This window comes from Ostrea edulis, chromosome 1 (assembly GCF_947568905.1).
Source record: "Ostrea edulis chromosome 1, xbOstEdul1.1, whole genome shotgun sequence".
NCBI lineage: Eukaryota > Metazoa > Mollusca > Bivalvia > Ostreida > Ostreidae > Ostrea > Ostrea edulis.
In genome coordinates, this window is record NC_079164.1 from 5,153,356 (window position 1) to 5,166,883 (window position 13,528).

A 13,528-nucleotide genomic window follows, 5' to 3' on the forward strand; every position below is an offset into this window, starting at 1 on the left:
TAGAGCCCGGAAACCATTGCGTCTACAGACGGACGGACAGACAGACGGACAACCCGATTCCAGTATACCCCCCCCCCCACAACTTGTTGCGGGGGGTATAATAAACTATTTCAAAAGTCTAAGTTATAGATGAATAATCAATGATACGATTTAAATCAAAATAGATGTGTGTAACATTTCACTATAAAGAGTTGTATGAAAATGTGATTTGTGGAAATAAATAATAATGCTATAATTCTAATTAGAGGCCTGTGATCTTAATCACATCCTAATTAGTGTTAGAGTCAGCCCCCTGAACTGGAGCATATCCTAATTAGTGTTAGAATCAGGCCCGTGAACTGAATCATATCCTAATTAGTGTTAGAATCAGGCCAGTGAACTCAATCACATGCTAATTAGTGTTAGAATCAGGCCCGTGAACTCAATCACATGCTAACTAGTGTTAGAATCAGGCCCGTGAACTCAATCACATTTCAATTAGTGTTAGAATCAGGCCCGTGAACTGGATCATATCCTAATTAGTGTTAGAATCAGGCCCGTGAACTGGATCATATCCTAATTTGTGTTAGAATCAGGCCCGTGAACTGGATCACATTTTGATTAGTGTTAGAATCAGGCCCGTGAACTGGATCACATTTTAATTAGTGTTTGAATCAAGCCCGTGAACTGGGTCATATCCTCATTAGTTTTAGAATCAGGCCCGTGAACTCAATCACATTTTACTTAGTGTTAGAATTAGGCCCGTGAACTCAATCACATTTAATTAGTGTTAGAATGAGGCCCGTGAAGTCAACCACATGCTAGTTAGTGTTAGAATCAGGCCCGTGAACTGGATCATATCCTGATTAGTGTTAGAATCAGGCCCGTGAACTGGATCACATTTTGATTAGTGTTAGAATCAGGACCGTGAACTGGATCATATCCTAATTAGTGTTAGAAGCAGGCCCGTGAACTCAATCACATGCTAATTAGTGTTAGAATCGGGACCGTGAACTGGATCACATTTTAATTAATGTTAGAATCAGGACCGTGAACTGGATCATATCCTAATTAGTGTTAGAAGCAGGCCCGTGAACTCAATCACATGCTAATTAGTGTTAGAATCAGGCCCGTGAACTCAATCACATGCTAGTTAGTGTTAGAATCAGGCCCGTGAACTGGATCACATTTTAATTAGTGTTAGAATCAAGCCCGTGAACTGGATCACATTTTGATTAGTTTTAGAATCAGGCCCGTGAACTCAATCACATTTTACTTAGTGTTAGAATTAGGCCCGTGAACTCAATCACATTTAATTAGTGTTAGAATCAGGCCCGTGAACTCAATCACATTTTGATTAGTGTTAGAATCAGGACCGTGAACTGGATCATATCCTAATTAGTGTTAGAAGCAGGCCCGTGAACTCAATCACATGCTAATTAGTGTTAGAATCGGGACCGTGAACTGGATCACATTTTAATTAATGTTAGAATCAGGACCGTGAACTGGATCATATCCTAATTAGTGTTAGAAGCAGGCCCGTGAACTCAATCACATGCTAATTAGTGTTAGAATCGGGACCGTGAACTGGATCACATTTTAATTAATGTTAGAATCAGGCCCGTGAACTGGATCATATCCTAATTAGTGTTAGAAGCAGGCCCGTGAACTCAATCACATGCTAATTAGTGTTAGAATCAGGCCCGTGAACTCAATCACATGCTAGTTAGTGTTAGAATCAGGCCCGTGAACTGGATCACATTTTAATTAGTGTTAGAATCAAGCCCGTGAACTGGATCATATCCTGATTAGTTTTAGAATCAGGCCCGTGAACTCAATCACATTTTACTTAGTGTTAGAATTAGGCCCGTGAACTCAATCACATTTAATTAGTGTTAGAATGAGGCCCGTGAAGTCAACCACATGCTAGTTAGTGTTAGAATCAGGCCCGTGAACTCAATCACATTTTGATTAGTGTTAGAATCAGGACCGTGAACTGGATCATATCCTAATTAGTGTTAGAAGCAGGCCCGTGAACTCAATCACATGCTAATTAGTGTTAGAATCGGGACCGTGAACTGGATCATATTTTAATTAATGTTAGAATCAGGCCCGTGAACTGGATCATATCCTAATTAGTGTTAGAAGCAGGCCCGTGAACTCAATCACATGCTAGTTAGTATTAGAATCAGGCCCGTGAACTCAATCACATGCTAATTAGTGTTAGAATCAGGCCCGTGAACTCAATCACATGCTAATTAGTATTAGACTCAGGCCCGTGAACTGGATCACATTTTAATTAGTGTTAGAATCAGGCCCGTAAACTGCATCATATCCTGATTAGTGTTAGAATCAGGCCCGTGAACTCAATCACATCCTAATTAATGTTAGAATCAGGCCCGTGAACTGGATCATATCCTAATTAGTGTTAGCGTCAGGCCCGTGAACTCAATCACATCCTATTTAGTGTTAGAGACAGACCCGTGAAGTGGACCATATCCTAATTAGAAGCCCATGAACTCAATCACATCCTAATTAGAACCCAGTGAACTCAATCAAATCCTTATTAGTGTTGATTCTGTACCTCCACTTACAAAAGATTTTTAATGTGCATCTCGGGTACGAGTTAATACTAGACCTTTAGTAAAAACGAAAGTAAATTGTATGACGTATGCAATTTTTGTGTGTTTGAGTTCACGGAACTTCCGATTGTATCAGTTCACGGGCTTATAGACCCTGCCATTAGCGATGAGAGTCCCCTAGGCTTTATTCCGAGATACTGAACAGTGGTTGGCAGTAAAATTATTTGAGACAATGATCAGTTCAAATGATTAGCTATTTTACAAAGAACAATGAAATCACGCACAATTATAGAAAAGTTTGATCAACTCAAAATTACTCACTTCAATTACTCAATATTGCTCAATGTTTGTCTTTGCTCAATTTGACTCTGTATTAATGAGATAAATGTAGCGGAAGTAATGGTAAAGGTGAGTAATGTATCATTCCTATGTAAAGTATTTAATACTGACTTTGTTTAGGAAAGACTTATTCAGCCACGTCTATACCTTACCGTTGTTAAGCTTTCTCTTTTAATCGGTGTTCTTCTTGGTCCAGAGATGTGTGTGTAAACTGATGCTGATTGTGAAGATTTAAGGTGCAGACTGCCCAGTAGGGGCCCTGCTACACTAGGTTTGTTGCGGCGAGGCGACGATGGTGGTCGACCTTCGGATCCCCTGGAAACAGGGACGGGTCTTCTTGAAGATCCAGGGATGGTTAGGTCCTCCAGAAGGTAGTGGATGGGTCCATATCCTCTTCCCAGAGTCCATCGCCCTAGGATTCCCACAGTATAGTCGGGTGATGGGCTTCTTGAAGGTAGCTTGCTATTCTTCATCTGTGGTCGATCGACCTTCGGATCTCCCTCAGTAAAATCGGGGAGACGGTCTTCTTGAAGACTGTGTTTAGGAGGCGGCAAAGGAGGAACGGAGGGAGCATCCCATCGGATCCAGTGCAGAAACCCACCAGCTCTGTGCTTGAATTTGTCTAAATAATTTAGATAGTCGCCTAAATTTCCTTAGTTACTGGCTGAAAGCAGAAGGATAGTTGTGTGTATGCAAATGTATTTATGGCCGAAAGTGTTTAACGTGGAGTTGACAAGGCTCGCACGTCCATTACTTTATGAGAAAGCCATAGAAGACGCGTTAGACCACTGTCTTTAATAGATAGTTGGCCTCTTGCATCGATGCGTTATTGTATAAGGATTTACTTGATAAATTTAAGTGTATGTGTGTCTAATTTAAACTATAATACAGAGAGCTTTATACCCTATTATGGAGCATACGCTTATTGATAATACAGGGAATAGGATTCTGAATCCTATATTTTATCCAGGATATGCCTGGATATATTAAAATAGCTTAATAGGCCTAAATGGGAAATTTAATATTAAGGACTTAGGGGTTTTGTGTTTGATTATTGGCTGTAATTTGTGTTATTTTAAGGCAAAACATGCATGTTAGTATTACTGTTTATATTTTTATTTATTTGTGGGTTTTTTGTTGTTTTTTTGTTGTTGTTTTTTTTTGGGGGGTTTTTTTTTTTTGTTTTTTTTTTTTTTTACATTATATAAAAGGAATTAGTTGAGAAGGGTATGTTATTTGGGTAAAAGTATAAGCATAAACTGCCAAGGTAAGTGATGTGTTTATGGTATGTCTGGGTGTTTTGGTGAATAAATCTTAATGGCGGTGGGCATGTGTTATTGCCGGGAAACTACAGTTAGCAGAAGTGACTGATACCTGCAGTAGCCCTTAAAGGTTAAAATGTATAACTGTCAGCCACTTCCGTTACCAGAGGTGTTGCTTCAGGAGTGTCAGACAGTTGAGGGTGTAAGTAAAGCGTTAATGAGACATTTGACACCGGCCCAGGGTTAAGCCCCGGACCACTGCCAGCAGACAACTTCTGACCTGACATAGTACCAACGCCACATAAACCGCTACGATGATAGAGAATAATGAGAATGAGAGAAGATGCCACCAAAGGCAAGTGGTCGAATCCTACCCCAACTGGGGCATCTCTACAATAAGATAAGGAGTTCGAGCCAAAAGCAATTAGTAGAACTTAGATATTGAGTATGGATGGATGTGATGCAGCGTATCCATGAGGCAATTGGCACCACCACAAGGTTAAGCCCCGGGCCACTGCCAGCAGACAAATTCTAACCTGACATAGTGCCAACGCCACACAAACCGCTACGATGAAAGAGGATGAGAGAAGATGTAGCCAAAAGCAAATGATCGAATCCTACCCCAACTGGGGCATCTCTACAATAAGATACGGAGTTCGAGCCAAGAGCAATTAGTCACACTTAGATGTAGTTAGTATATCCTGTGGATGTGATAAAGTTTAATATTGCTGGTACGATGGTGCTAATGTTGCAGGCGGATATGGTTAGTAGGGTGTAAAGGTCAAAGGTAGTGACTCCTGCTGCATGTAGTGTTTGTATGAGGCTTGTTCTATAGTGGTTGTGAAGTGGACAGTGTAAAAGGTAATGGGCGATTGTTTCTGGCAGTGTGTACATTTGTTGTTTGTGTGTCTGGTGTACTGACCTAAATCGCCCAATAGATTGGTTGTTCCTACCCTCAAGCGTGTGATGATTTTGTCATAGTGTATACAAGGTGAAGATAACGAACAGTGATCAATCTCATAATTCCTATAAGTAATACAGAATAGGTAGTTGGGCAAACACGGACCCCTGGACACACCAGAGGTGGGATCAGGTGCCTAGGAGGAGTAAGCATCCCCTGTCGACCGGTCACACCCGCCGTGAGCCCCATATCTTGATCAGGTAAACGGAGTTATCCGCAGTCAAAATCAGTATGTGCCAAGAACGGCTTAACAATCGGTATGAGACACGTCAGACAGCATTTGACCCAATGTGAGGTTGTATTGACGAACTAGATCGTTATAACGACCATAGAATTTGCGAAGTGCTGACTTCAATCGAGACTGTTGAAACCCCTGTACCATCAACTTGTTTGTCAGTAGCTTACCTCGATTTAAAAACTGTAAACTATGTTAGAGTGATATTTGAGAGGTTTTGAGGATGGGTTGGATTAGATTTTAGATATGAGTTTGGTGTTTGAGTTAGTTGTTGTTTGTAGATGCCAGTTATAGTGCGATGTATGTAGCTGTAAATTTCTCTGACCCCTACCAATATGTCATATCTAACCATGTTATGACCTAGTGATTGTTTTGCAGTGTTGTCGACAGTCTCGTTTCCTTGAATGCCGACATGTGAAGGTATCCACTGGAAGTGGATGTGTTGGTTATATTGTGTGGAGTGATGCAAGAGGGTGAGGATGGAGTTTGAAATGTTTGTAGTGTTTGTAGTGCACTAAGGGAGTCACTGAGAATTACCGTTCTCCGATATCCCTTATTGTGAATGTATTTGAGTGCAGCAATTAGAGCGATTATCTCCGTCGAGTAAACAGATATGTTGTCCGTGTATCTATACCCCTCCTCTATGGGACCGCTGGGGTCATAGATGGCTGCACCCGTTTTGCCTGTGGTGGGATCTTTACTTCCACCAGTGTAGATATTTTGGAAGCCTTGGTAGTGTATGTCTATGTGTTGCAGTGCAATTGCTTTGATTTGTAATGGGTTACTGTGCTTTTTGGTGATTGCACTGCCGATATTGGTGCAAACTGTAGGAGGAGGAAAAGTCCATGGAACCATTGGTAGCAATTGTTTGGTTGGTGACTCAGGTAGCCCATAAGTGTTTGCATACTTCCATATTTGGTAACCAAATCGTCCATTTCTCTTATCCTCCCCAACCTTTCGTTGGATTTGATGTCAGTGTATGCGTATGTATGTGGTGCTTGCAATAATGTATTTGTAGGATTTGTTTTGTCAGAGGAGACCCTAACTAACCCAGTACCTTAGAGAAAGTTGTAGTCTGCGTAGGTTAAGTGGTAGTTCTCCCGATTCCAGTAGGACTGTGCTTTTGTCTGTTTTGTGGTGATTTCTAAGTGCAATTCGGAGTGCCAACTCTTGGATCCTGTCCAGACTTTGAAGATATGTCTTGCAACCTGAGTTGTAAGCCTGGCATCCGTAGTCAAGTGTAGATTTGTATAGCATTAGAAGAGTTTGTTTGTCAGCACCGAATTTTGTGCCTGAAACACAATGCATAATATTCAGCATTTTGCAGCATTTAATTTTGAGTTTTTCGACGTGAGCTTTGAATGTCATATGTTCGTCGAAGATGACTTCCAGAAAGGTTACTTTTGATTGTACCTTGATGGGTTGATTTCTTAGGTAGAGTTTTAGCTGGGATTTGTAGTTAGTGTGCCTTGGGTTAGTTTTGCCAAATAAGACTGCGACATTTTTAGGTTGCGATAGCTTGAAACCCCACTGGATGGACCAGTTTGAAATTGAGTCTAGAGTGCTTTGAAACCTAATGTTGATGATTTTAATAGAGCGACTTGTGTGGTGAATTTGCGAGTCATCTGCAAACTGGAAGAGATCAGTCACTTGGTATCGTTGTTTATGGCGTTGTATTGTGGATGATAAGTCGTTGATCATGAGATTGAAAAGTGTGGGACTGATAACAGAACCTGTGGTGTACCATTGTCCAAGGTGTGCGGATCCGAATTGGGCTGGTTTACTGTGACCTGTATTTTCCTGTCTTTGAGGAATGACCTGATGAAGCAGAGTGTGTTGCCAGTGATGTGGAACTGATGACGAAGATTATATATAAGTCCATCATACCAGACCAGATCGAAGGCTTTAGAGATGTCGATGAAGACCGCTCCTGTGTATTGACTGTTTGCCATTCCTCTTAGTACTTTGGTTTCCAGCTGGACAAGATTGTCTATTGTAATGCGACCTGGGCGGAATCCATTCTGTGCAGGGTCGAGTTTGCCTTGTTTATCAGGAACATGGTGATTCTTGCCTAGTTTAGGTATTGGAATGACTATGGCATTTCTCCAGCATGTTAGAAATTGTTTTTCTTTTTAAATAGTTGATTGTAGAAATGAAGTATAATGTTCGTGAAATTTGGAGGGAGGTGTTTTAGCACGAAGTATGTAATTTTGTCCCCTCCTGGTGCAGTGTTTTTGTCATGTGTGAGAGTTTGCCTGAGTTCGTGCAATGTAAATGGTAGATTGAGTGTTCCAGTGTTGGGACCTGTGTCTTTGACGTGGAGTTTGTGTTTGAATCGGTCCCTGATTAGTGCATATGCTAGATCAAGGTTGCTATTGTAACTAGCTTGTTGAAATGTTTTAGCAATTAAATTTGCCTTGTCTTGTGAGCTGTATGCATTTTGTATTCTTGGAAGAGTTGTCCTAGTGTTTTGCCTAAACTTGCTTTGACCTTTCTCCAGACTGTTGTTGTGTTTGTACGCCAGTGTAGTGTTGAAATAATGTTTTGCCAGTGAGTTTGCTGTTCTTGGAAGATGACATGTTTTGTTTGTTTACATGCTCTGTTGTATTCTGCCTTGGAGATGTGTCCCTGCTGGAATTCCTTAATCCTTAAAGGCTTTCCTGCTAGCTTTCCTGGCTTGAGTGCAGTTGTCTGTCCAAGCAGGGTTAATTGGCCTGGTGACTGTTTTACCTGAAGTTCTGGGTATGGAGTGTCCAGCTGCTTGAAAAATAGTCTTGTTGATATTGTCTAGATATTGATATATGTTGTTATACCCTATAGCTTCGAGCTGATTGGATAGTGACTGAGCATTATCATTGGCTAAAATCTAGCTATTTGTTTGGTCAGTGTATCGGTAACTTTCAATCCACTTCCGAATTCACAACTTTACCTCGAATAAAGGAATACATTTATCACACAGAGATAATGCCAAATTCGTTTCAATTACTCCAACCCTTACTCACACTTTTTTATTGTGACATGTACAAGGGAAGGGGGGGGGGGGGTCAGAGCAGACTCCATAATGAAAAGTGGGGATTCTGCGACACCAGCTAGTGTCGTTGCTTTGCCTACCTTCTACAACTTTACTTCTAATCAAGATATGATTCAGTTATCGGATGAGCATTCTTCAAGTTAATCATAACCATGACGCAGATTTGAATTTTGTGTATTTGTGTGCTAACTTCATGCGCAAAGAAATCGAATGACAAGGATGCGACTGAACTCAAAGTGATGCTTCATTTGTAAATATTGCAGTTTTTACACGGCAATAGCTGGTAGAATATTCATGTAATAACCGAATGCTAGCGTTTTGGATGGTAGATCCGCGAAATAAAGTTGTATAGCTTTCATTCATATGTTGATTTAATATATCCCTGTGAGCTCGAAATAAAGGACATCACAGAGTCGTGCACTTCTGCTTCATACTTGGATATTTTATTGAAAGTAGACATTAACGGCAAACTAACAACTCAACTGTATGACAAACGGGATGATTTCAGCTTCTCAGTCGTCAACTTCCCACATTTATGTAGCAATATTCCATTATCACCTGCATATGGTGTTTATATATCTCAACTGATTCGATATGGAAGAGCTTGTTCTGGGTATAGTCAGTTTTTAAATCGAGGTAAGCTACTGACAAACAAGTTGATGGTACAGGGATTTCAACAGTCTCGATTGAAGTCAGCATTTCGCAAATTCTATGGTCGTTATAACGATCTAGTTCGTCAATACAACCTCGCATTGGGTCAAATGCTGTCTGACGTGTTTCATACCGATTGTTAAGCCGTTCTTGGCACACTGATTTTGACTGCGGATAACTCCGTTTACCTGATCAGGATATGGGGCTCACGGCGGGTGTTACCGGTCAACAGGGGATGCTTACTCCTCCTAGGCACCTGATCCCACCTCTGGTGTGTCCAGGGGTCCGTGTTTGCCCAACTATCTAATTTGTATTACTTGTAGGAGTTATGAGATTGATCACTGTTCGTTATCTTCACCTTGCATAAGGTACATGTAGGTAATGCAGCGACACTAGCGGATGTTGCTGAATTCTAACTTTTCAATATGGAGTCTGCTCTAACCCCCCCCCCCCCCCCCCCCACCACCACCACCAAACATGTCAAATCGCCAATCGTTTGGGTAATAAAATTGATTAGGAAGCTCAGCGGCGTTTGGGCGTAAATAAGCGGGGGCTTATATATATATATAAGCACTAAAATGACCAACAACACGAACAACAGTGAATTGTCAAATTTTCGGGACAACCTTTCCTTTCCTCAGGACGATAAAATATTTACATAGAAAAGAAACCTAAATAGAAAAGGAAACTGAAACTAAAACTTATCAGCTTTTGTAGCTTAGTTACAGTTTTAGTTTCCTTTTCTATGTAAGAATTTTATCGTCCTGAGGAAAGGACAGGTTGATCTGAAATTTTGACAATTTTGTTGTTCGTGTCGTTGGTCATTATTGGTGCTTTTTATATCTTTTTTATTTGACCTCGTATCTACTATTATATCCGACACTTTGGATGTTGGGTGTTGTTGGATTATAGTGTGATATATATATATATATATATATATATATATATATATATATATATATATATATAATTTATACGGCGCCAATTTTGATGCACCAGATGCGCATTTCGACAAATGATGCCGCTTCAGTGATGCTCAAGCCGAAATTTTGGAAATTCGAAATAACAATAAACTTGTAACAGCTAAAACGAATGCTAGAGTGCCAAAAATAGGAGCCAATTTCATTCAAGGATAAGAGCTATGCATTAGAGAGACAATCCTCCATTTCGAAATGAATTTCTAAATTTTATCTCAGCAATTAAATATACATCCGTATTTTCAAGGTAGTAACGAAGAACTTAACTACTAAACCGCCTCTAAGGTGAGAACCTCGTAAGTTGTAAGAACTTGTGTTCAAACCTGCTGTAATAGAATAATTATGTTCAAACCAAACCCCTTTCGCGGCACTTATTTTAGCGCCATATTTTGTTGACCGATATACTTGAGGTGTTCCTGGAATTTTTTAGGGTTTCTTAAAACTAAAGACAATGTGGATTTCATGGCTAGAAAAACACATCCATTTAATTCCTCGTTACTAGGCTAAATATATGTGTATATGTTGAACATATTTACAATCCTAAAAAGAAATAACCCCCAAATAACAAACACTAGATGAAACCCCGCGCAATGACATTGCATTGAGGTAGGACTTTTTAATGCGTGTTTGAATAGTTGTTCACATGTACTGAATGTAAGATATATTTAATTCAATTGAATTTAAAAACAATTTATGAATGATTGCATTGCACGTATTACTTCTGCCAGAGTTATTGATATCGATAAAACTGAATTATTAGGAAGTCACTTGGATCTCAAAATTAAATGTTTTTATGTAATATAAATTCTCTCTCTTTCTCTCTCTCTCTCTCTCTCTCTCTCTCTCTCTCTCTCTCTCTCTCTCTCTCTCTCTCTTGAGAATTAAATAATGATTTTACGAATGCAATTGTAATCCGTCATGCCGAATAGTTGACCAAAGACAAAGTGAACGGTCGTTTATAATTTCAAAATTTGAAACTCGGTATTGCGAATGTGTTTATAATGTTAGGTTTTGTCCAGTGCGACAATTTAAGAATAAAATTGTGAATGCACGTCGTTTCTTCCCGTCAAACACAATGATCAATTAAAACGTAATGCACTACATGAATGACAAACAGAAAAACTGCTATATTGTAAACAGTAGCCTGATTCCATAAGGCTCACTATACCTTGAAATAGTGTCTCAAATCAGTATGAAATGATTTAATCATGAAAGATATGATGATATATCATAAGTATGTATGTCGAAAAAGGCAAAATTATGCAATTTTTGAATTAAAAAAAACAACAACAAACAACATTTCCAAACTTCATTCCATCAGATATGAAATAAAGACTTTGTAGGATTTGAATTCGGGATCTGCAGTTCACCAGCCCGATGCTTTAACTACTGACCAAGGATGATAGATAATGAAATCGATTGATGCAAGTAATTTCACAAAACATTTAAACACCATCTCGTGACGTGACATGAGTATCGTGACGTAATGCTATAAAGAGTTGAAGGTTTAGCGAAAACAGAACGGGTGACATAGTCTTTTAAAAGCTTTAACTGGACTGATTCCCGATTTCCCCCAAATTTTTTTTTTCTCTTTTAATTATCAAATAGTTTTTTTTTAAAATATGTATTGATAAAATAATGAAAATCCTTTATACTGACAATTTTGAACAATTCGAATTCACCAATTTGCTCTCAACCTAGCTTTGAAGATCATCCGGACTTCAAAGGTTTTTTCATGCTGTTTCTGAGACTTTTAAATGCATATTTACATCACGTGATTTTAAATGACATTAAAAGTGCTGTGTAGGAAAATATTTTTATACTCCTTAGGGGTTCTACACTCGCCTTTCAAGTATGAGATTATTCCCTGCTTTTTGACAGATTTTTCTGTGAAAATTCACGAGTAAATAAGACAATTGAAAATGTATCAAGTATAAGATCTAAATCGCCCGCCATGTTGTTGACGAAGTCTGGAAACATGTGACTTTCGTTGTCATCGGTGGGCGGGGCGTGGAAGCGTGAATTCATGTAATATTGGTACATTTTAGTTCACCTCCAAAAAGTTGATAAGAACCAGTGGAGTCACATTCTCAACAACTTAAAGGGACTGGTTTACGATTTTTGAAAAAAATATTTTTCATATTTGATGTCAAACATTAAAAATATAACTGATTAAATGATGACAGTCAAAATTTTGAACTTCTGAACACAAGAATAAAAGCAATATTTTAGCCTTAAATCTGTGTTATGTAAACATGAGAAAGATATAATAAACTTAGATCGATATCCATTTCTTTTGAAAATTTCGTAAACATAATATACCGCAATCTTTGTTTACAAAACAAATAATAGACTCTCTAAAATGAGCTTCTGTAATGATGTATAACCATGATTTTTATGTGAAATCTTTTAAATACATTAGACAATAGATTTTGATCATTAAAAGTGACAAACAAAATTTTGGGCGAAATCGTGAATCAGTCCCTTTAAAGTTTACATCCAAGTTTGTTATTTCTTGTTCCGTGAGGATCCGAGTTAGAATAGAGCCTCAGTACCCCTTTATTTGTCGTAAGAGGCGACTAAATGGGCGGTCCCTTGGATGAAACAGCAAAAACCGAGGTCCCGTGTCAGAGCAGGTGTGGCACGGTAAAGATTCCTCCCTGCTCAAAGACCGTAAGCGACCAGTGTAGGTCTACCTTTGCAGCCCTTCACCGGCAACGGTGACGTCGCCATATCAGTGAATTTTTTTTTCGAGCGGGACGTTAAACAATATACAATCAATTAATCTTATTTCTGTAGATAAGTGAACTACACTCAAGAAAACTTCTAGCATGAAAGGTAAAGAATATCAAAACTCCTAAAAGCAATACAAAATAGAGAGTTGGGCAAACATTGGACTCCTGAATATTATACACTGTATATTAAACTTTGAATATTGCTGCGGTCCAATAATTCTTGCCATGCAATGCTCTCAGAATGCTTGTTTGATTTATGATTTTGAACTGTTGGAGCCAGTAGGAATTGGAAATCTTTGTTTTTATTTACTCAGAACAGAGAAGTAAAGTTAGAGGAGGACGAGGATCTGGAAGTTCCGATGACAATGGACCTCGCAGTGAGTATCAGTAAATTAGAGGATCTGGACGTGCCGATGACAATGGACCTCGCAGTGAGTATCAGTAAATTAGAGGATCTGGACGTGCCGATGACAATGGACCTCGCAGTGAGTATCAGTAAATTAGGGGATCTGGACGTGCCGATGACAATGGACCTCGCAGTGAGTATCAGTAAATTGGGGATCTGGACGTGTCGATGACAATGGACCTCGCAGTGAGTATCAGTAAATTGGGGGATCTGGACGTGCCGATGACAATGGATCTTGCAGTGAGTATCAGTAAATTAGAGGATCTGGACGTGCCGATGACAATGGATCTTGCAGTGAGTATCAGTAAATTAGAGGATCTGGACGTGTCGATGACAATGGACCTCGCAGTGAGTATTAGTGAATTAGGGG

The 13,528-nt window shown here is 39.3% G+C and overlaps 2 protein-coding genes and 1 long non-coding RNA gene across 4 annotated transcripts in view; 2 read left to right on the plus strand and 1 right to left on the minus strand.

Annotated features, from left to right (window-relative positions):
* LOC130050951 (uncharacterized) overlaps positions 1-411 on the minus strand; it is a 4,707-nt gene extending 4,296 nt beyond the window's left edge. Inside the window, exon 1 of the long non-coding RNA XR_008799341.1 lies at positions 1-411. This exon is cut by the window's left edge and continues 250 nt beyond it. This is a non-coding gene — a long non-coding RNA (uncharacterized LOC130050951).
* Positions 1-13,528, plus strand: part of LOC125664363 (transient receptor potential cation channel subfamily A member 1-like) — a 220,401-nt gene that overhangs the window by 165,989 nt on the left and 40,884 nt on the right. The gene's annotated exons all lie outside the window — the stretch shown is intronic.
* Positions 1-13,528, plus strand: part of LOC125664361 (protein mono-ADP-ribosyltransferase PARP12-like) — a 38,864-nt gene that overhangs the window by 14,157 nt on the left and 11,179 nt on the right. For both annotated transcript variants that reach the window (XM_056151922.1, XM_056151925.1), the window contains exon 2: positions 13,067-13,129. In XM_056151922.1, coding sequence (XP_056007897.1) covers positions 13,067-13,129 — 63 coding nt within the window. The remainder of the gene's footprint in view (positions 1-13,066; positions 13,130-13,528) is intronic.